The 23,570-nt window shown below is 39.4% G+C and overlaps 1 protein-coding gene across 1 annotated transcript in view; it reads right to left on the bottom strand.

Moving 5' to 3' along the window:
• SVEP1 (sushi, von Willebrand factor type A, EGF and pentraxin domain containing 1) overlaps positions 1–23,570 on the bottom strand; it is a 125,831-nt gene that overhangs the window by 42,792 nt on the left and 59,469 nt on the right. Inside the window, exons 10-28 of the mRNA XM_030471193.1 lie at positions 23,256–23,363; positions 22,894–23,025; positions 21,654–21,848; positions 20,496–20,617; positions 18,375–18,483; positions 16,225–16,410; positions 15,666–15,899; positions 15,000–15,161; positions 14,182–14,343; positions 13,168–13,329; positions 12,494–12,588; positions 11,261–11,357; positions 10,495–10,608; positions 9,506–9,619; positions 8,408–8,609; positions 7,203–7,360; positions 5,845–6,046; positions 5,034–5,209; positions 3,594–3,718 (exon numbers count right to left, since the gene is read on the bottom strand). Of these exons, the coding sequence (XP_030327053.1) occupies positions 3,594–3,718; positions 5,034–5,209; positions 5,845–6,046; positions 7,203–7,360; positions 8,408–8,609; positions 9,506–9,619; positions 10,495–10,608; positions 11,261–11,357; positions 12,494–12,588; positions 13,168–13,329; positions 14,182–14,343; positions 15,000–15,161; positions 15,666–15,899; positions 16,225–16,410; positions 18,375–18,483; positions 20,496–20,617; positions 21,654–21,848; positions 22,894–23,025; positions 23,256–23,363 (2,855 nt within the window). The remainder of the gene's footprint in view (positions 1–3,593; positions 3,719–5,033; positions 5,210–5,844; positions 6,047–7,202; positions 7,361–8,407; positions 8,610–9,505; positions 9,620–10,494; positions 10,609–11,260; positions 11,358–12,493; positions 12,589–13,167; positions 13,330–14,181; positions 14,344–14,999; positions 15,162–15,665; positions 15,900–16,224; positions 16,411–18,374; positions 18,484–20,495; positions 20,618–21,653; positions 21,849–22,893; positions 23,026–23,255; positions 23,364–23,570) is intronic.

Raw genomic sequence — 23,570 nt, 5'->3', positions numbered from 1 at the left:
CTTACTGCAAGAAACTGAAATACCAATGTGAATCCTTAAGCTATTTCAGTACCGTGTTTTAATGTAAAAAAAAAAATAAAAAATCAATAAAGTGAAAATATTTGTGCTTCTCCATTATGACTCTGAGCCACATTACTCATAGTAATGTCATCATATTTCTATCTGGCCACCACAGAAGGAACTTGGGGAATACAACACCAGATGGCACAACACCTTCAAACTACTCAGACACCTGTGTAAACTATATGCAATAGTAAGAATATGCAGATAGACCCTTAATGATGGGATGTCACATAAATATTCCGTAGTGGTCCCTTGGAAGGAGCTCAGATGTCCTGACACCAATGTTTGTAAAAAAGAAGCCTGTCTAGTGCCATTGGATGCTCAGGGAGATTTTGCTACATTAAAGTGTTTTAAAACTGCAAATGAAAGACCAGAGCTTTGGATTCACTCAGCACTGCCTTTGCGCACTGTAACTCCAGGAACAGAAAAGAAAAGTAGTCCCAGAAGGTGACGGGGATTATGGTGCATTACTGGAACAGTAATCCCCATTTCATTTCTCCCTGTCCGCGTGGATGCAACTGTATCTCAGCCATGGAACTACTGAAAAAACCGTATGCGCCCTGAGGAGGATAAATGCGCAGTAAAGCCGTAAGTAAGGATTTCCTCTTCTTTTAAGATATCAGAGAGGGAAGTGGTCTGTGGATAAAAGATGGTTATTCAATTAAGAAAACATGTAGTAATTAGGCTACTGAGAGTACTTCCTACTCTTTGGCTCTTCCATTCCACAGGGGCATTCCAGTAATTCCTTGGCAGGGAGAAAGGAATGTCACCTTCAGCAGTGTGAAAAAATAAAGCGTAAAGATGAGCAGCCCAGTGGGCTGTGTACATGCCAACACAACCAGCCTATCCACACAGTAGATGAGGCATGGCTTCAGGGCACAGCTTGCTGGTTAGAAAGCAAAGGAGCGCCCAGTGCATGTCAAACTGTAGGGAAACTGCTCTTTGCAGAAGGGTGTCTGGCTTCTGTTAAGCCTCCAGTGGATGAAATCAACTAACAAGAATTATGTGCTACACTGTCCTTTGTGAGACAGGAAGGTACACCATGAACCTCAGACTGAATTATTCTCACATTTCCCCTATGCTGAACTCCAGTGAGGTGGATCAGACTGTTCTAGGGTCAGCTTAGCTGGAGAAGAGAGCAATCTGCTCTGTTATTCTGAGTCTGTTCCGAAGATTTCACTTCAACAGTATGTGCTGATGGAAACTGCTTAGGCCAAGGGCTGCAAACAAACTGCAAGGAATCTGCAGGGAAAGTGTGGGAAAGGCAGGTTTGGGAATCAGCCCTTTCAAGCCATATGATGAGGAATGGAGAGCCAGAAAGGACCTCACAGTCCCGTACAGACCACTCATATTTCTACTGCTGTGTGCTCAGCTACAAAACAACCAGACTGTTGGATTGCCTGTACAAAATAAATGTGCAAGTGGATGAGCAACTAAAGTACACAAAGAAAAATCTTAAGAGTGGACTTTGCCTGTATGTTATTCTCACTGGACAACATATTCTGTCACCCTGCTTTCCTTTATGGCTGAATATAGGAAGGTAAGACTTACTGAATAGTTCCAGCTGGCCACAACAATCCTAATAGTAATATGATGATAGTGATTTACTATCCCAAGCTCTGAAAAGAATGAGGTAATAATTTTATAGGAAGCTTACTTGGCTCAGCTCCCTGTCTGGTCTCACATCTGTCTTTTCAGATGAGTAACAGGGATACCACAAATGAAGGGCAGGATTTTCTTCCTCGTCCTAATTGCACTGCACTTGAAGCTAATGGGAACTTAATCAATCCTGTCACTTGATTAGACAGGTGACTATTAAGAAGGACTCAGAAAATTGCACATAGCGTCTTATGAGCTTCAAAACTGCTAGGGAGCAAAATCCTTAAGATTTGACTTGGCAAAGCAACAATTGGTGACCCCAAAAGTCAGGGACAGTAGCAGACTGCTGGACAGTTCTGAACCTGGCATAAAGACAAAGAATCAAAGAAAAGGAGAAAGAGGGAGAGGAGACACTTGGATGCTGGAAGCATCTATTTTCTGTTCACTTCATTATTTATTTGGATCATGGATAGCAAACAGTGACAAACCACCAAATAGGGGTAAAACTTTAAAAAAACACCAGGAGAAGAGCAAAACCTTTCAACCCAAAGACCCTTTCTCCAAGAAATGCCTCTAACTTTGAACATTAGTCCTTGTTATTCAAGTATTACTAACCGCTTCATCATTTCTGACCTTCAGGATTGAAATACTAGTGACCAGGAAGTAGGGATGGAGTACACTGTCATCAGGTTTGCAGATATTATCAAACTGGAAGGCCCAATCAGTATGCTCAAGGACAGAACTGCAGCCATAGGGACCGTGACAGGCTGGAGAAATGGGCCAACAAAGACCTCATGAAATTCAACACGAAAAACCTCTGAATGATACAGGCTGGGGAAAGCCCGGAGATGGAGGAGCATTGTGGAAAAGGACCTCGGGGCTCTGGCAGGCAGAGATGAGTATCAGTCAGCTGTGCACCCTGGCAATAATGAGGATCAACATCATGTTTGGCTGTGTGAATAGCGTCAAACCCAGGAAGCCCTCTTAGTGCTTGTTAGACCATGTCTGAAGTATTGCCTTCTGCTTTGGGCTCCTCAGCACAAGAAAGACATTGACAGGCTGGAGCAAGTTCAGGGGAGGGCATCAAAAAGAGATGGGATGGAGCATTTGCCCTTTGAGGAAAAGCTGTGGGACCAAGGCTGGTTCAGCCTGGAGCAAAGACATCTAACCGCAGCCCCCAGTACCTACAGGGAGGTAATCAAGTATACAGAGTTAGGCTTTTCACAGCAGTGCATGGCGGGAGACAGAAACAGTAGTCATGAACTGAAATGGGAGGTCCCAAATATATGTTAAAAAATAAAAAAATTACTCTGAGGATAACTGAGCACTGAAGCTTGTCTCCCAGAGAAGCCGAGCAATCACTGCCCTTGCAGACATCTTCTGATCTACACTGATTTGTTCACTCTACAAAGTTTATTGACAAGCCTTTATTTTTGGTACCTAAATAAAAACAGCCTAATATTTAGTTACTCTACCCATTCAGACTTTTCCTGGGGCTATATAGCTCAGATTTTTCATAGTGTCTAATGCTTTCTGAAGACAAATAAATTCTGATGCTCCCCTCTGAAGTTTTACTGGTGCCTTCGCACAGCAGGATGAGGGAACTATAACCTGTAAAACAAGTCCTTTGCTCATTTCATTGGGTTTTCTCCCTGTTCTAGCAGGATAACTAGCTTTTGTGCATGCCTTCACTTCTCTTTCAAAGGTACATAATGCAGAAAGGCTCAGCCAAAACAGAAGGTGGCTCAGTGTTGATTTTACCACACCTCTACTTACTGTGCTAAGATTATTATCCTAAGCCAAAGCTCCATCTGGTCCCCACTGACGTCTATGGGAACATAGGTCTATTCAATATGCTAACTTGGAATGCCTTTTCAAATGTTCATCCTCAGCTCAGAGCCCTGTGCTCAAACACTGCAGTAAGGACTTACCTGCTGTGGAGACAGGACATGGTCCCAAATGTTGAGCTGGCTGATGGAGCCCACAAAAGATTCGGCTGGGTTGAATCCTTCTCCTTTCTGATCTTGCTCTTGACCCAACACAAGTGCACCACCACCTAAGCTCAGGGAGAATTAGAACAGGGATAGGAAACAAAGCCTTATGGTAAGGATCCTCACAGGAAGATTAGAAACTAAGCAAAACAGAACTCTTGCTATCCTATGCTACTAAGATTTTGCAGTGCAGGAGACCAGCCACCTTCAACAAATTCTCAGTAAACCTCTGGGAAGCCTTATCCTAGAGTGAGGTAGGTGACCATAACAATTTGGAAGTAACTCTCAAATACACAATACGACTAAACTCATGTTGATGAGAGGCAGAAACTTTACATGGCTGCTTCAGGAATGGTATTGGCTCTAAAAGAGCATTTCTAGCTCAGTTTTTGAAGCATATTACAGAGAAATGAGCAGGTGGTGCTTATTTTATAGTGCTAGCTTGCACTTCCTGCTTTAAGTAAAGCTTAGAAAATCAGAACAAACTTGATTCCAAACTCTCAGAAGCACATTGGCCATTAGACAGCCAACATTCTGACATGCCATACAAGTTAAAATTTCCCCTCTTTAACCAGTAGCACAGGTAATATGGACATGCATTTTCTAAGTCACAGGTTGTGAGGACAAGGGCAAAAATGGAGACTGCACAAATCCTCAAGTCTTTTCTATGGAGACAGCTCCAATGTAACTGGGAAAGACAGGGGCAAGCATAAGGTATGCAGACTAAAATGCTTCGCTACTTTATTTTTTATTTTAATATGGTTAGTTTTTGAAAATCTATGTAAATTCTGATGATGGTAGTATGAAAACAAAATAAACCCCACATCTCTTTGCAGCAATTTAATGTCAGGCCTTTCACAGCTCTTCAATGCTGAAAGTATTCCTTTTCATGTCTTCTGATCTTACTGGAAAGATCACTGGTCACAGGAAACAATGAAATAGCAAACCCCACCTTGTTAGAAAAAATGCAAACATAACTTTAAAAAGATGTCTAAAAGTAACAGGGGAAGGCTAAGTCAATTAACTCTTAGCACACGTTTGTAAGGGAAATGCCAGTTAAACTTTAGTTTGCAGTGTGCAAAACCTATTCTCACAAAGCTATTCCAGAATCAATGCAGCACACGCTCCTTTGTGGGCTAAACGGTCACCCACAAAACAAGTTGCCTACTAGTTTACCCTAGAAATGTGCACTTTGTCTTCAGTGAGGCAGAGGCAACTGTCCTCATGAATAAGAACAGCAAACATGAGCCCTGCATAAATGCAGAAAATGTGGAAACACAGTAAAAACATCAAAATGAGTATTTCCTTGTAGGCATAGCAAATTCTGTAATAAAACCAGAATGACGGCAACAGATCTGCTGTAATATAAGTAAAGCATACCAGGGATTTTTGAGCCAACCGAGAGCCCGCTGCCTCCATCAGACAGTTTTCCATCAATGTACACTTTCCATGACCCATCCGTGCATGTCCATGTAACCGCAATGTGATGCCAGTTACCATCATTCACTGAAGGACAGTCTGTGATCCTCTCTTTTCCATTTACATAAAGAACCCAGCTGCACGAAAAGAAGAGGAAGGCATACTCAGTTGCATGCAGCAACTTTAAAAGCATGGCCTGTCCCACATGACTCAAATAAATGTTATTTGTCAAATGACGTAACTGTGTTTATGTCATACAACAGATCTCTCTTGACAGATCATCACACAAGACAGCTCTCTCTCAGAGAACTTGGAAGTTATGGTTATTATATCCAAAGGATGGTGAAATAAGTAATGTGCATTTGTACCAAAACATGAAGAGTCAAGCCATGGCTGCACAATGGATTCTTAAACTTCTTCTCTGGGTCCATCTCTGTTTTTGGAGTCACACTACAGGTACTCTGAGTGCTGAGCTTCATTTCATCCAATCATTACAGCAATGTGTCATTTAAATATGATGTAAATGTAGTCCAGACAAAAAATATCCTGCTTTCTAAACTTGACTACTTTCTTGCCATTACAGTTGTATTTGGTAAAAAGTGAAGGAAACAAAGCAAGGAGAAAATACAAAACAAAGAGACAACTCCAACTATGGAGTTTGGATGCAAATTTTTCTACCCCAAAGTAAGCAAAGCTGATATTCAGACTTCTAGTTTATGCTTTAACAATTCAAGACATCTGTATGCTACAGAAAAGCAGAACTGCGATTTACCCATTGTAATCAGTCAGAAGAAATGCATTATCACTTCCATTCTCCACTGCATAAGAAATGGGAGTCCCATAGTTTGTGGTGTCAGTGGATTTCATCCAGAATGTACAGGTGATGTCACCAAGAGATGGGAGAACACCATCAAGTATGACATATCCATAGATACCAGAGACTTCAAAATCAAGATTGAAACCAGAGGACTGTTCTGCAACAAAGACAAAGAGTTTTCAGAGCTACATTCTTGAATATCCAGAAAGAGAATCAAATGGAATCTAAGCAAATATAATAAAATGGAATGCAATTCATGTACAAATATTATTCACTTTACATTGATCAGCGTTAGAAAGACTGCATAGCAGTCTAACATCAGCCAGCATACAGAGCTTTCCAAGGCAAGAAAACACACTATGTTTGAAGACAAATGACTAGAAAAGAAGCTCATTATCTACCAAAAACTGAACACGAGCCTTGCTTTTCAGACCTCTATCAATGAAATGACATATCCCATCTGCCATCCAACAACCCAAGAAGGTGTGATCAGCTGCTTCTGTTATATTCACAAGAGTCAAGATTAAAAAACGAAACAAAACCCACAAGATTTTTCTGTTCTAGACTTACTGAAATACACTGCACTGGCATGGAACAGCGCTTCTGTGCTGCTCTTCAATGCAGAATGACATGCTTTACAAGGATACTACATGTAAATGTGTCAAGTGAAGCTCTCTTGAAAGCTGGGTGTTACTAAACTCTGACATAGGATGGCAGGTCTGAATGATCTGTATGTCCTCTACTGTCTCTGTAAAATCAACATGGGTTCTTCAGCTCCCATTTAAACATTCACCAGCTACTAGTATAAGACTTTACAATTTTCATGGAGTGGCTAAAAGACAAATGGGTTTGAGCCTCATGCTTGCGTGGCCTAACTTCAGCATATTCCAGGAAGATTAACCAAGTGTGACCCATTTTCCCCAACCATAGAGAACTTTATGCCTTTAGGACTTAGAAAGCTAGGACTACCACATACTAATCTCTAACCCTGAGATGCAAAGTCCCACATGAAATACAAGAAACAGAGCTAACTAATGCAGATACCCAGTGCAAATACAAACTAAGCTTAACAGACCTATTAGGTATTAAAAAGATAGAACTGTGCCTTGGAAAAGAGAAATGAAGACAGCATAGCACACATGCTGTTACTTGTCTGCAATTACACTTATTAATACTGCAGTCACTCAGCAGCCTCTTAGAGTCCCATGACTCTAGCTGCTTTCTGGGAAGCTGTATGAAATCAGCTCAGCCAGCTCAAATCTTGCTCAGAGACTTAGTCAAGCCACCTTTTTCTGACACTTGGTCCTGTATACCTGTTTCACACCTGCTGCCTGTAAAGCCAGGGGGACATTTACAAACGTACGAGTTCAAGGCATCCACACAGGTGGCATGGTTTAAGCAGGGACTGGAGTCACAGTCATTGATGTTCACTTCACAGTTCTGTCCTGTGTACCCTGTCACACACAGGCACCTATGGAGGAAAAGAGAAGTGCACTTCAAAGGTAGCTCTGTCATGACAAAGAATCCTGGCCATAAAGCCATATTCATCAGTGTGAATGGCATATACTGAGGAAAAGATCAAAAAATCAATAGAACAGCCACTACAGAATTAATGGAGTTCTATTTTGGTTGTTCCTTTAAGTATGCTTGTACTCTGCTAGCTGCATAATATTTCTACGTAAGAGGGACAATACATTATTTAAACATAGTGCCTGTGTTTCTTCATATGAATTTGGGAGAGGCAATCACTGCATTCTTGTGAGTGAAGCATGCCCTCTAGGTCCATAGAATTACAGATCAGAGGTACTCGACTTTTCAGGCAGATATGTTTACATCGAGAGAAAACCAAGGCAATTGAAAAGCATCAAAACCCCCGGCACTTGGAAAACCAAGGTGTTTGAAAAGCAGCAAAACTTCTGGGGCTCTAGGAAGGGAAAGGGTTATTAAATCCAGAGCTGATCCATCTCTCTAGCTCTACAGTGATCTACGATATGACACTGCTATCAGCATTTGTAACTTCTGATCTGAGTTTAGATACCCTAAAGCACACACACACAAAAATATTTGGAAGATTCCAGTGGTGGTTGTGTTTTAATCTCTGTATTCTCATTATGTCCAGCTTTCTCCTGTTTTCTATAACCTGTTTTCCAGGTTACAGAAATGTAGTATTATCAGGTATGTAACTAGCCATCACCTACTCTTCTAAGAGAAAGCAAGACAAGCTCTTGAAGCTTGGGAAAGTGGATTTTTTTCTTAACGATCAGAATTAAAACCGTGCAGTCCTACTATGCTTACACTTTAAACTGTCCATATTTTCTTTGCTGCCTACCTTGGAATTTATTAAACGTGAGGACACTAGGATTTATTTTCTTGCCTTTTAAAATCTCCTTTTGTGTCCATATGTGTATCTTTTATATTGGATCAGGCTACGAAATACCTTGCTGAAGTCGAAGAAGGCTACAGCACCACAACACATCTGAATTTCCACACTGTATTACTTCAATCATCTATTTTTCACCTGAAGCTGTTGATACCATCTTTGCACGTGGCTCCGTTCCTACATGGTCTGCTGAGACACTCATCGATGTTTCTTTCACACAAGACACCAGCAAAACCTGGGAGGCATTTGCAGGAGAAACTGCCAACTCGATCTTCACAAATAGCCCTATTAAGACATGGGTTTGAAAGGCATTCATTGACCTCCGTTTCACAGCGAGCACCTGAGAAGAAAAGAACAAAATTACAACTCTGCTTTGAATTAACCTAAGAAAAAAAATTACTAACCCATCTCTGCTTTTTAAGGACTGTTGCTAATCTCCTGGGAAACAACAAACACCAGGGTTGCCATGAAGGTTTGGGATTTAACTAAGGTTAAGTGGTCATAGAAGAATTACAGGCACCATCTTTGCAGCTGTATAAACTAAAACTCAGCAAACTGTGGGGAATTTATATGGATATTGCCCATTATGTGAGTAATTTGGACTGAATCAGGAAATCACTTGAGAAACTATTCTGAACAGGTAATGAAAAGCTGCTACAAAAGACATTTAGTTGGAACTTTGAATCTAGCAAGAAACATAAAACGCAGGAGTACATAATTCTGGGACTTCTGTTATGAAAGAGGCTCCAATCTACAAGCACTTATGAATGCAGAAACTGCACGTGATTTTACAGTGGAGCTCTTTGGCAACATGGTAATTGACAGATATGCTAAGTTGTTACAGAAGTCTATGAAAGCAGTAGGAAGCTGAGTATGGGGATGGGAAGTAGTTTTATTATAGAACATCTTGTCTATTGTAACAATATTTTTCTTTTTAAAATAGAATTAAAAATAAAAATTTGCACCCATGTAAATGTCCTTATTATTTCCTCAACATCACACAATAAGTTCATAGCCAAGTCAGTAACAGAAGACTGATGACTTGGTAAATCCTTCTGAAGCCACACTTACGCTACAGCAACTTGGATTAGATAGACCCAAAGAATCTAGTACATCCATGTCAATGCATAACATATGTAATATATAGCAATGAGATGAAAATACTTTGGACAGAGTAGGAAGACATCTTTTTTGGTCAGAAAGAGTGAAGGCTGAACTAAAGACAAAAAGGTGTACCTGTGAACCCTTTTGCACAAGTGCAGCGGTAACTGTTCTTGCTATCAACACAGCGGCCTCCATTCAAACACGGACTGGAGCTACATTCATTTACATCTTCTTCACACAAGAGACCTTCAAACAATGAGGGTTATAAGGCATGATCAAGACATACACAAGGTCTGCATACTGCAATGACTGAATGCAGAAGACAGAACAGCACTATACTGCTTGCATAAAAAAAGGCTACTGAGAGCAGGTGATAAAATTCCATCTTTGACTGCACTACTGCAAACTTCTACAGAGATCATCTGTGTTATTTAGATGTTGTGATATGAAGGATAAGAAGTCCATGGTTTGTCTTCATAAAGTTTAATAAATATCCAGCAAGTGCTACTGTTGATCAATGTATAGCCATACACATGAAGAATGAGGGAGACCATTTCTGGTGGAAAACATGAGGCCTTTTTTTTATTTTAATCACACAAAATTATCTCCTTAATAGTGTAGTTCAATATTTAGAGATTAGGTGCTCTTTTGGCAACATATTCAAGCATGTCAGTTTCCCCATAGATCTCAATACCCTCAAGGGGCATATAGGTGAGAAATAAAAACACTGAGAAAAAAGAAAAAGACCACTCACTTACTCATAGGACTGCAGTAAAGCAACTGCATAAATGCTTTCCCTGGTCATGCCATATTCAGTCTCAGAAGCATTTTCACTGAGAGTATTTACTAATTCCCTTAACTTCATTCCTTTTTTTTTTCCGTCCAGAAATGTCAAAAACAGAAGTATACATGCATACACATGCACAAAGACTATCCTTGAATGCTCATCTTTTTATTTCAAAACCTATTCACAATAGGACATTTCTCTAACCTGTATATCAGCTTGCTTTCTTGTTTTAATTCCAAGGATGTGGAATCATACAGCCTTTGCGTTTTCTGTTATCTACTTGGCACAGAAACAATGCCAGTCTGAAGAAGAGCTAAGAAGTGAAAAAAATTACCTGAATAGCCTAGTTGACAATGGCAAATAAAGGTCCCAATGCCATCTTTACATATTCCATTGTTGTGACAAGGAGATGATCTACACTCATCAACTTCTGTTTCACATTTCAAGCCTAGAATGCAAAATAAGGATTGCGAACAGGCAGAGAAAACCTGAAATTGTTCAGAAACATGGAATTCACGACTACGAATGTAGGAAAACATGACTGATAAATTGCATACATTACCAGACATGCAGGTTTATTTAGATTCTCTTTAGATCATGTTTTAACACAGACCTGAGACAACATGTTATTAGAAAGGTATGATGCACACTGGGCAACAGACTGATCAGTTCCAGACAGCGGCACTTAGTATCTACCACAAGTAACAGAGATCACTTCTTGATAATAAGTCATCTGCTCTGAAGCAACTGGGAAGCTAACACTAAAGAGAAGTACAGGCAGATCTGGTGGAATTAGCTGTTTAGAGCGCAAATTTTCAGCTTTTGCTAATCATCAATATTGGCAAGTGATAGGCTTTTCAAATCCACTAACTCCACTAAAAGAAACACTACTGAAAATCTTTTTCTGCTAAACACTATATAATTCAGTGAGAGCATGAGGAACAATTTCTTTTCTTAATACTTACGGATGTTAAATCTATGATGGCTATTCCAATTAGTAAGGATACACTCTTGTACTGAGATGTTTTGCTCCTTTATGCTTGCCCATGTCAAGCGCATGGAGGCATGTTAGCTCATTCACCTGCTTCTCAAATTTTTACCTGTATATCCAAGTGGGCATACGCACATATATCCACTTCCCAATTGTTTGCATGTCCCATTGTTGTGGCAGGGTTCCAGGAAACACTCATGAAAGACCTGTCACAGGCAAGAATCATGCAATTACAGTAAAGGTAGAAATACAGGTGGAACAAAATATTTTGACACCCCCTATCACTCACTTCGGAAAGCTAGGGAAAAAAAGTCACTTCATTGGCATTAACTTCTATGTCTTCCTTTTTGTCTTTCCTCACATCAACCTTTTTTTTTTTTTTTAGAGAAAAATAATAGGAATCTGAATTATTATTTTAAAATGACCTTTTACTTAGTAAAATGTGATCATTGCAATTGTTCACATATTATGATATATTTTATACGAAAGTTCTCCATATCCTTTTACACCAGCTATTCACTTTCTACTGGTCATCAGGCGAGCTGGTAGGGAACTTCACTGTGTGACGTTATTTTTCCCAGTATAGCAAACTTGAATTCAGCAAACTCCTTGAGTAAACAGGGTTTACTAAAACCACAGGAGATCAGTTTGTACCTGTCCATATGTTATATAACAGGTCAGGCCAAATTTATCATCAGTTAACTTTGCTCCTGTTCACACAATATCCTAACTTCAGATTCAAGCAAAGTAGTCAGAGTTACAGACTGGAAGGGAGATGGTGGGCGTAAAGAAGCATCTCTGGCAAATATTGTCACTTGGGTAGTTTCACATGAGGACCCGCCTGTATTTCAAAGGGGGTACTCACAGCAGAAGGGAGCTCTGCTTGCCACCTCTAAAGTGTATCTGTGTTGCAATAAGTAAACCAAAGATTTTACAATCAGGACTTGTTGTCTGGTAGCATTTCCTCAAATTCAACATATGGAAAACATCAGGTGACTGAGCGTGGTCAATCTACTTTTTTTATAGAGAGGCTGAACCTCCTCCATGGAGTTTCTATTTCTTTTCTAAGTGTGATAAATATTTCATGTATCAGGTGAAGGTTTCAAGTTCAGAATTGAAGATTGCCAACAGCTCATGCAGCCTCCTTTGCTCAGTGAAAGTGCTTCTTTTTGAATGATTACAAAAAGAGTTTGAGTGTTCCCCTCATAACCATCACTCTCATCTCTTCAGGAAATACAGAGAGTGTAACAATTACATTTAAAAAGGCCTTAGTCATTTACTGCTGCATAAGGTACTCTTTCTTTCATTTGAGGTAACATTGGAAAATCTATCTTGTCCTTGCCTGACTGCTGACTTTGTGCTGCTTGCTGATATTTTCTGGAGAGGCTGGTACCATCATTACACTTTCCTCAGCTGCTGAAAAAGTAGAGCCAAAACCTAAAGAGGAAAGATATGAAAGTGACGTTAATAACAATGTATAGCAAAATCCCTATTCCATGAGGGCGTAATAATTGCATGTTAGTAATGCATCCAAAAATGTGCAGAAAAAATTGGATTCCTGGGGGGAAAAAAGTGAACTTTACAGTAGTCACATACTATTTTATATACATTTTACACTAATATGTATTTCCAAGCAGATATATTTCTAACATACATATATATGTGTGTCCACATGAAATATATTTTATGTATATTTATATACATATATGCATATTCATATTTGTGTATATATATAGAGTGAGTTTATATATACAGTATACATATACAATATGTGTGTGTATACACACACTCTTTACTTATACTCTGTTACTGAGCCTTGGCGTGTATGGCACAGTCACTCCTACATAACAAGGCGGCCACACCAGTAGGCAAAACCAGTTGTGAACCTCACTGGTTGAAATGGAAAGTCTACAATTGTTAGTAGACTAAGTGGGATGTTTCCTGTTAAGACTACTGCTGGCCATCCTTTTATTGTGTCCTGTATTCATTTTGTCCAGCAGAGGTAATTTGGCTTACTTGAACAATCTGTGATGGATCTGGCACCAATGACAGTTGTTGTTCCATAAAAGGGACAAGACAAGCAGTAGGACTTTCCCGGGTCTGGCTGATAGTAGTCTCTGGGGCAAGGGTAGCAAGGTGTCAAACCTGTACGAGAGAACTCGCCTGCAACACAAGGTACTGCAAGAAAAAAAGAACATTTTTTGAGTGATCACTTGCACCCTCACCTTACCTCTCCCCACCTCTTTCTGACTGTTTTCTCTCCTCCCCTCATAGTCTCTCCTCAGAATTAAAGGAATTGGATGAAACCTGCCAAGAATTATTCATAACTCTAGGAGATGCTTATTTAAATCGTGCTGCTAGGTGACATGTGGTTCTCAAAGGACTACGGAAATACCTGGGAAGTATTTCTATCTATTCCTTTTGCTTTTCTGGGGGAAGCTTTCATATGCAACTTCCTTTCCCTTTTATCTCTCACACCTGGTTTTTTTGTTCCCTCCCCCCACCCGTTTCACCATTCAAGAAGGAATAAGGACAAAAGTCAAGTCTTTATTTTGTGCCATTAATCCCTGTAGACTGTTTCCCCTAGGAATCTTTGTGGCAAAGCTGCAGAAAGACAGTTGAGAAGAATTTTTTGAGAAGTTATGGAACATCCTGTGTTAAAATTCAGTATTTTGGTACAGAAGATGTGGAAGCTGTTTGGAGATAATAGTGACAAACATCCTATCATTCTCTTTCTCTTCTGTAAAGAAAAAGATTTTATTTTCTTCTAGGTACCCATCACATATCTCGTTTTATTAATCTTTAGATAAGAATCTATCTTGTAAATCAAAAGAAGGGCATTTGAAATAATCAGGGTATCAGGAAATGACCTATCATTTTGCTGGGAAATGCTGTTTGGTTCACACTTGACCAGAAGCAAAATTCCATCTCAGGCAGATGAACCGGATTACATTAGCTGATCTTTAAACAACATTTAGAAATTTCTAGAATTTAATTAAAAAAAAATACATAGGCCGTTTTGTTACAAACCTCCGCAAGCTGAGACATCCACTGCACCTCTTTTTACCGTTGACGTATTTTCTGGGCAAGAGATACAATTCCTGGATCCAAATGCTGGCTGATATGTGCCAAGTGGACATGTTTCACAGATCTCAAGACCATTAGGTGAATACGTACCCTGCTTGCACTGAGCTATAAGGCAGAAGAATTGATAAAGATTAAGCAATGTCCAACAGGAAACATTGCTCGTGATTCCTAGAAAATGATGCTGAAATCACAATACACACTATGGGGACTTTCATTTCTATAGTTTACTCTATTATGAAGCACCTCCTGGGTGCAAAGAGCAAAAAATTAATTGTGAATCATTAACCAATTAATTCTCTTCCAATCAGCTTTACAAATGATTTATTGCAACCCAGTTACTCATTTTTAATCAACAAAATTAACGGTAAGACAATAAGCAGGAAATAAAACTAGAAACTTCTTTTTCAGAACAAGTCACAAAGAGAGAGTGGTGCTGAGGTGCTCAGTGCCCCAGCACTGCAGTGTAGGATGCAAGTATTTTATCTTTGATCATGGTAGGATGGGGGGGCTGGCAAGGACAAGAACAGCATTATTTCAAGTGTGTTAGTCCCTGCAGAATGGACTCACAACCTCATGAGCCCATGAAGATTGAAGAATGAAGATAGAAATGAAACAAAGCTTCAAAGGCCAGCTCTTCTTAAAATATCTGCCCAGGCATCCTCTACATGCTACAGCAGTGGTGAAAACCTGGATTCTTCTCTTTACTTATATAACAAAGGAGACATTCAGAAGCAGCTGCCTGAAGAAGACAAAGTTCTCACCCTTGCATTCAGAGATGCTCCTAGAGTGTAGGTACTCAGTATAGCTACCAGAGGGACAACTCTTGCATTCCAGCTGCCCTTCCTCATCTTGGTAGGATCCAGTCCAGCAGCTTTCACAGGTGTGATGTTCCAGGGAGTAATAGGTACCCAAAGGGCAGTTGACTGTAATGTTGGAAACATAAGGTTCCCCTCAGAGTGCACAATCATATTCTTGTCTTGCCTCTCGAGTTTCCATTTAGTCAAACCCTGTTTATGTGAAATGTGACTCTGTTCCTCAGCAAATGGGGTCTCTCTCTGGAACACTGCAAAGATTTCATTATGCACAGGAAATGGAATCCAATTCCCTATCTTAGCTACACATCACCCACGAGACTAATAGCATGAAAAGATTGCATTATTTTCCTCTGTATCACCAAGTGTGGACATGCCTGATTTCCCCATGGGATTAGAATCATGGGTACAAAAGCGTCTTTTTTCCACAGGCCTTGGTTAGGAACATAAATATCCTCCGGAAGTCAAACTGCACAAAGCATTTTTGCAGTTTATTGTTCTGAGAGACCACAAGCACTGAACTGTGTCAAACCATAACCTTCCGCAAACATCCACTAAAATCTAGCTTTTCAAAAGGATTCAGAATACATGTAGGGAGCAAATCATCTGGCTTACCACACATTCTCCCCCTCAGCACAGAACCAGGCCTGCAGAAAAGAAAGGCTTTCTCAGTCTCCAGAGTGTTGCTGTCAGCTACAATGACTTCGGATGCAAATTGAAAAGAATACATGGGTTCCTTATTGAGAGTCCTATTCAGCCTGTTTGTGATCATCTCCAGAGTTTTAAGGAGTCGTCGCTGGTTTTCCAGTTCCAATGTATCATTCCTTTCATCGGGCAGTGGCACGCTAGCTGGAATATAAACAGAAAACACAAAAAGCACACAGATTTTACAGTCAGCACTTTCAGTGCACTCTGGAGTATATCAAGAGTGTAACACTCAAGCTTGCAAGTGGAAAATGGAAAGCAGACCATGTGCAAATGCTCTCCATGAATATGAAGCTGCAATCTTTCCACCAAGCAAAAAGCCTATGATGAAATGGGTCTATGAATGTCTCCAAAAACTGACATCTTCAGCAGGCTTTGTGAACAGAAGTCTAAGTTTTACTGAATGTATTAAAACCATGTTTTTTAAGGAGAAGGAATAGGAGAAGGACGATATTTTTACTTCTTTCACCTGTGATGTTAAATATTAACTTGATTTTGTGGTTGGTCATTGGAACATTCAGCTTATGCCTTTTGACTCGAGCAGGTGCTGCCTCTACAGAAGCAGAGAGATGCCTGGATAAGTCTTCTTGTGCTACATCAATAAAATCATCATAGGAATAATCCAGCTGGTTTGCTGCCCCCCACCCAGCGGGTCCTGTGAGACATTAAGAAAGAACAAAAAGAAAAGCAACATCATGTGGAAAATAAGTGCCCATACTTATTTCTAAAATATATCCACAATAGAATGGGGTCTGTCTGAATCTCCAGACAATGTGCACTGCCTTTGCCTCTGCACATGTGCCTACTGTACCAGCATTCTGACTAAAGAAACTAGGAAAAAACAGTCTCACTCCTAACTGATATCCTAGAAATTCTGAATCTTGTGCAGTTAGCCACAGCTTTAAAGAAATACTGATATAAAAGGTACAGGTTACAATTCTTTCCCTTCCTGTCTTGCATAGACTCTCTCCTGCCAGCAACATCTTCTTAAATATTTCCATATTGCTCTCTCTTCCTCCTTTTGCTCAGTGACAGACAGCATGGCCTATGCCACATGTCTCCACTGCATCTTCTCACAGCTCCCGAATAGTTCTACCATTGCCCGTCCTCTCAGAAAAGGCTGGTAGCATCATCACCTTATATATTTATACTCTCCTGACAGGCACTTCCTGTTATGCATGGTGAGTCAAATTCACTCCTTCTATAACATCCCTCACCTGTAACACGCTTTCAACCAGAAACAATTAAACAGTTGTTTCTGTAAATAATCTACCTTTTCACAATGCCTAAATATAAAGATGCATGGTCTCTTCCATTGGTCTAGCTCTATTTTTAAAAACATGAAGACAGAAAAAAGTTCTGCCAAATACTTGTTAGCAATCACCTTAATTATAGTAAATATAAGAAAATTATACTTAATTTACAGTGGAAACTGGGACAAGTTAACCCCACAGCCTTGCAGTTAATACTGTGCAAGTATTCCACAACTAGTTTTCTAAACTGCTGTCACTTACAATCTGAGAAGAGTTCTCATCTCCTGCCTCCCCCAGCGTAAAATCATGTGAAACTCCAGAAAAACGGCCATGTTATTTTAAGAGGTTTACACGAACCAGAAAAGAATAGGACTCTATATCCCATGTCCTCAACACTGTTTCCTGCAAGTGCCTTTTACAGGTTAGTTCCAGCTGTCATCAGTATTCATCCCCAGTCTGATGACAGCTGCAGACTGGACACCCAGCCCCACCATGTCTGATTACAAACAAATGTGCTCTCATACTCAGTGAAGCATGTCTAAAAGGGAACAGGAAGAAAAAGGAAGCTCTTAACAAGTACCTCCACTGTAAACATGTGGAAGAGCCACAGTTCTATGTATGTATTCTGATGTTGATCTGCCAAAATGCTTCCTGCCAAGATAGGTAACATAAGTTATCTGTATTTAGCCCTTCTGCTCTGAGCACCCCCAAGGGACTCAGAAATGCCAAGGACAACAGCAGTACAACATAGACACTAACCTGTTTAAAGATGGACTGAAAATGACAAGTTGCTTGGCATAAAGCAAAGTGGGAACAATCACTAGGACTGCCACAGCTTTCATTTTGATACAGCTACAGTCATCCTGCAAAATCTGCCCTTGCATACAGGAAGTAATTTCACGGCTAATGAGCAAACTTAAGCTTGTATAGCTTTACACTGTGAGGGTTCTGTGCTGATCTGGACCAAGCATCAAGGATGGTCCTCATTTTCTTAACAATCTCCAGAATCATCTATTTTACTTCTTTAGTATTTTGCTTTGAAACTGTATGTTTTTAAAAAGTTGCTTTCCTCTAAGCTAACCAAGCAGGTTTGTAGCACTCTGTGTGTGTAAGCTTCTCCCCACCCCCCATTAGGAGGCATCTCAGTACATTTTCCCTCTATGCTATATAGGAAGCAGTACCAAAACCAGACAGCAAACAGTTCCATAATACTGTTATAAAACCTATTATGTAACTGCTTACTATCTTAAGAGCCCTATGGTTATTTTTAAAAAGTATCTCACACAACACGTTGCCTACTTCAGAACAAAAGGAACTGTGCTGCATTAAACCTGAATGGCTAAGAGTATATATAATCAATAATTACCAATCGCAAATCCATTTTCGTAATCATAATTATATTCCAAGCAATGTTTCTGTGTCTGATCTTCCAATCTGCAGTCAATATCATCAACATCATTACAGAATGACGGGACCTTCCAACATAAAAAAGAATAACATTAAAAAAATAAAACCACATATCCTCCTCCTGCGACTTACAGAAACTTCTAGTTACAATGTAAAGCATTGATTCAGCCAGTGGCACTGGATTTTCCCTTTAATGTCTCTTATAGCCATGGCAAGGTCTGCTGAAAGAAGTATGTTCTATTGAGACATCTGGGAAATAAGAGGGCAACTTGTAGGCATATAAGCTCTTTGTTATACAAGATCTTTCTTATAAAAGAAGACATCCATTCAGTTAACCATTCTTGCATGTGAAATCCAACAATACATAACTAAGTTCAGGCTTGTCTCTCCCTGTGGAAGATGACAGGAGAGCTCACACATTTGAAAACATCTGTGGTTTTTCCAGCTATGTAACTGTAATTCTGTCAGGTTTACAACAATGCCGTCACTTTGTTTCTAGCTTTCAAACCATATTTCTTCATATCCACCTTTCCCTACCGATAGAAAGGGACTCATGCATTCCACCAAGAAGCCTCAGAGGACAGGGCAAATTGTCTGAGGACAGAAACCACAGAACAGAAAACTCAGCACAACCTTTCTGGAATCGCCGATTTCTTCTCATACTACACAAAAGCAGTGGAGATTAGATCAGAATATGCAAACGCATGAGTTTTGACAAGATCTGTATTTCTTGCTTTTTCCAGACAGGTTTCAAGCAAGTGAGGCTCTAGGTCATGTTTTGGAATTGCTCTGCTTTTTCCATATTAATTTTCATTGGAAAGCTGGCTCCTCCTGATTCCTTCTCCCTTTTCAGATCTCTACTAGAATTTTAAATTCTTGGGAATAGGCATAGGCATATTCAATACAGCCTTTCTGACTGCTTTCACAGATTGTTGCATTATGATGCAATTGCTTGGGCAGCTCACTAAGCATTTTTCCCTTATTATCTTTTGCTTGCCAACAGTAATGGTTTAAGCACTGGAACCTGGTGGTAGCTGGCTCGTAAGCGAAAGGAACAGAAATAAAATCATCCAAGATTTCTCTGCTGGAATGGAGGCAAGAAGCAAGGCAAAAGAGTAACAGATATTTAGGTCCAAGTGTCAGAGATTGCCTGAAGTAAGTTTTCAGCCATTTGACAAGGGCTACTGACATATATTCCAAAGTTGAAGGAGTTTGTCCATCAACTGTATGTGCTAATATTGCTTTTTAGTTAGCGGAGAAACTTTTAGCATATGGGCTTTGTCCTGCAAAGAATCTGTAAATGCCCAGTGTTCTCTTCTGGCACAGTGCTGTCACACTAGGCCTGGACATCCACTCCTGAGATGTCCAGCTCTTCTAGCTGCTAGAGCCTAGCTGCTTCTACTCTGCAGCTGAGGACAGACTCATGGAGCAAGAGGGGAGATCGTGATACTGAAGTGGAAAACAAGGGACATGGTAGAGAAGGAACATGATACCTTTTCAAATTCAGGGACATGCAGTTCTTAATGATAAGAGAGAGCACTGAGAAACTCAAGAAACCTGAGCAAATTATTTAAGCCACCACTACTGGACTTAAGTTCCTGAGCTTAGGCACCAAATGTCGAATTTATTTGTATACATGTATATTCATTATATTATATGGATATGTTATACGTATTCTATATAAAATACATATATTTTATAATCACATCCAGCTTTCAAACACAACACTGAGGTTAGGGAACAATTGACTGGGGTTTTCAAAACTGCAAAGGTTCTCTTTGGAAACCTCCTGAATATCTGTGAGTGATGGGTCCCTAAGCTACTTGGACACTTCTACAAATTCTGTTCTATGTAACTCCACAGTGAAGACTGAACTGAATTACATTAAAATGCCAGGGAATCATTTTTATTTTTAAAGGAGACTTGTCATCTTCTGAAAAAGCACAGATTTCATTTATGGGTTTCTATTGTATTTTCCTTGTATGAAATCAGTAAACTGGGAAAAGCACATTTTTTAAATGGTGCATTTTTAAGCGTACATTTAAAAGTACATGAAAGGAAGGAGTATTTACTAACCTACCATTTTACCAAGTGCACTCTGGAATGCATCAGTAAATCTATTTAGAAGATTGTTGTCATCACATCGTGTTGCTTTGTAGAGCATCTCAAAGGATTTGAACCCATGGTTTGCAAAACGATTTACTGAAAAATATAAGAAAAATATATTTTTACTGGTCATTGCAAAAGTTTCAGAGCAAAAGCAAGATCATTCAGGCTAAAACTGGAATATGGTAAGCTAAGAAGCATTGTCTTTCAATCAGTAACTTAAATGGACTGCTCATACCTCAGCCAATGCAGCTGAACGTGGCCCTTTGGCAGGCACCAAATTTAACGCGAAAGCTGACAGACATTAAAAAAGGTCTGTCATTTATCTATTTCACCATTTTCTTAATGGAAGAAACTTGTGTGCTCTCAACTAAACTCTATACTTACTTTTTACTGAAGGAGAAGCAATATATATTAAAAGTCCTACTACTAATGGTGGTAAATATGGAAAATTCTCATCCAGAATTTAAGCAAACCAAAGTTCCTAAGTGTCTAAGTTACAGACTTTAAGTTGATACGTAGCTCTAAAACATAACTCTCATTTGCTCATAGGAAATGTTTGCTGAAACCAAGAAATCCACTCTGATAGAACTGGATGCAACATGGTGCCAAGACTGGCTTCATATGTAGCTCTAATACATTTATTATTAAAATGTCATCAAAGCTGGGAAATTCCACAGTTTTGCATGTGTCCACCTCAGCCAAAATACATAAATGCTTCTGATTTGGTGACAATTAGATATGTATGTACAGCACGCACTGTGCATTTGGATCAATAAATTGCAAATACTGTTGAAATTCCTTTTGAAAAGACACTGTTAGTGTTTATAAGTTACCTGTTCCAAATACCAATTCAAAATAACGACAAACCTTGTCTACTTCGCCTTTTTTGCTATTTTGTGATTTCCAGGATTCAAATTCACTGCTATTTTTGTGTTTTAAACAGCTTCTGCAATAATATATTTAGGGACTTCCAGGCATTCTTTCACAATACTTGGAACAATTTGGAGGCAGAGAATAGAGAAGATTTGTTATGATTAAATAGAAGTCATAATTTCTAAAATATTTTCATTTACTTCTTCATTAAGCATAGTGCTTGATGAGTAGCAGACTTAGTAACAGCAAGACTTACAAGAGCACCCAGGCCACTCCGGAGAATAGGGTGGCTTCCAGACACCATCCTCATATGCACAATAGTAGTTTTCACTTGATCCTTCTGAAAAGCTATAACCCTCTGCACAGTGCAACGTGCAATTAACTCCCACTTCATCTGATGTGCATATAAAATCACCATTCGCAGGCTCAAAGGAAATTTCACAGGGAGAACCTATGAAAAATACAAAGATTTATGTACTGATAAATGGAGTGAAGTAAGTAAGCACAGAGGAAAACAGCACTGATAGGATTTCCAGAAGTACCTAGTATCAACCTGATCTTGCCTTTGTTAAAAGTCTGTGGAAGTATTATGTGTTACTTCCACAAAGGCAGGATCAGGCTACTGCTAAACTAATCTCAAACTCTGCCACAGGAATTTGAGATCCAGCAACCTGAAGACTTAAAAAATTTGTGATATGTATGAGAAATGAAAAAGCTCAGAAATGCAAGACCCAAACCTTTCTTCTCCAAAGGTGCATGCTCAAGCACGTACTTCTTAAAATAATACAAAACATTGATCTGAATTTTCACATGAACTTTCATACAATGAATTCTAGTAACCTATACTTTTCACTAAGAGATTTTTCTATACAGATGTCCAACTGAGTGATAGGCATTACAGGACAGAGATGAAGTAGAATTTTCATCCTTATTTATCTATCATCTGCCAACTTATTGTTTGGCCTTTAAAGAAGAAAGTGAATTGTTGGGAAAAGGTGTCTATGCAATAAACACAGATGCGCCAGCATATCTTTAGGTACAGACAGCTTCTAAAATCTGAAGAGTGTTCTACTATCTGCTGCAATATTTGTAGGTAATTCCAGAAGTATTTCCATTAAATTTTCCTTTTTAACTACAGATTTGAAGTAAGACATCAGTAACACCTATTAATTCTTTTCATATGGTATCTGTCACTGAGAAAGAAATAGATCCATTACTCTAAGTTTTACTGCTTAATGAATCAAAATTTCAGTGCTTTTATACCTAATTTGAATTTATAGGACCACATTCACTGCTGTGCTGCTTCAGTCTTAAGACAATTTATTTGCTGGTGCTAACAAATATCCTGACTGCCTTCAGGTTGCTCAAAACTAAAATTGGAATAACTAATTAAAAAAGTGGAGACTAAATGAGAAAGTGAAGCAGCACTGCATCCTTTATGATGCTCAGTTAAAGCAATGCTATACACTCTTGACCAGAAGATTAAGACAACAGACCTTTGATGACAATGTGGATCTCACATGTCCTGTTATTACCAGAGGGATCCACAGCTGTATACTGAACTGTTGTCTCTCCTTTGGGAAAGAGATTTCCAGGTGCATGAGTCCTAGTGACAGTCAGTGGAGCACCTACAAGAGTTAAAAGACAACTTAAACCACCAATAAGTAAAAGACGGTTACTGACACCCAACCTTGACAAGTGGAGAAGAAAATGGTAGCTTGTCTTCCAAATTACTTGTTCTTAAGCTAAGTGGAAAAAAACCCCAAAAATCCTAAACTCCCCAGGGATCAAGGGTGCACAGGTTGGAATTCCCTAGCCTTCCACTGTTGCATGCATGTTATTGGGCACACTACCTCACCTGAATTGTCTGAAAATTGTGGTTCTTCCCATGTTGCTGGGTACTCATTCTCTATTGTTTGCACAGGTGGTGGAGATCTGCATCTGTCAATTACAGGAGGTTCTGCATCTGCAGAATTTGAAGGGATGGCATTAGCTTACCGAACTGTTGCCACACTCAAATGAAATCTACAATCAGAAGAATCCAGGTAAACAGCAGTTTTAAGTTCACAACGGAACTTACATATATATAAAATATAACAGACTTGTAAGCTGCTGCTATTGGCAGATGGTAAGGGAATGGAAAAAACTAATTCTGCTGAACTCATGGTTTCTG

This window comes from Strigops habroptila, chromosome Z (assembly GCF_004027225.2).
Source record: "Strigops habroptila isolate Jane chromosome Z, bStrHab1.2.pri, whole genome shotgun sequence".
NCBI classification, from domain to species: domain Eukaryota; kingdom Metazoa; phylum Chordata; class Aves; order Psittaciformes; family Psittacidae; genus Strigops; species Strigops habroptila.
The sequence above is the reverse complement of the archived record's forward strand: the minus strand, read 5'-3'. Positions and strand labels throughout refer to the sequence as shown.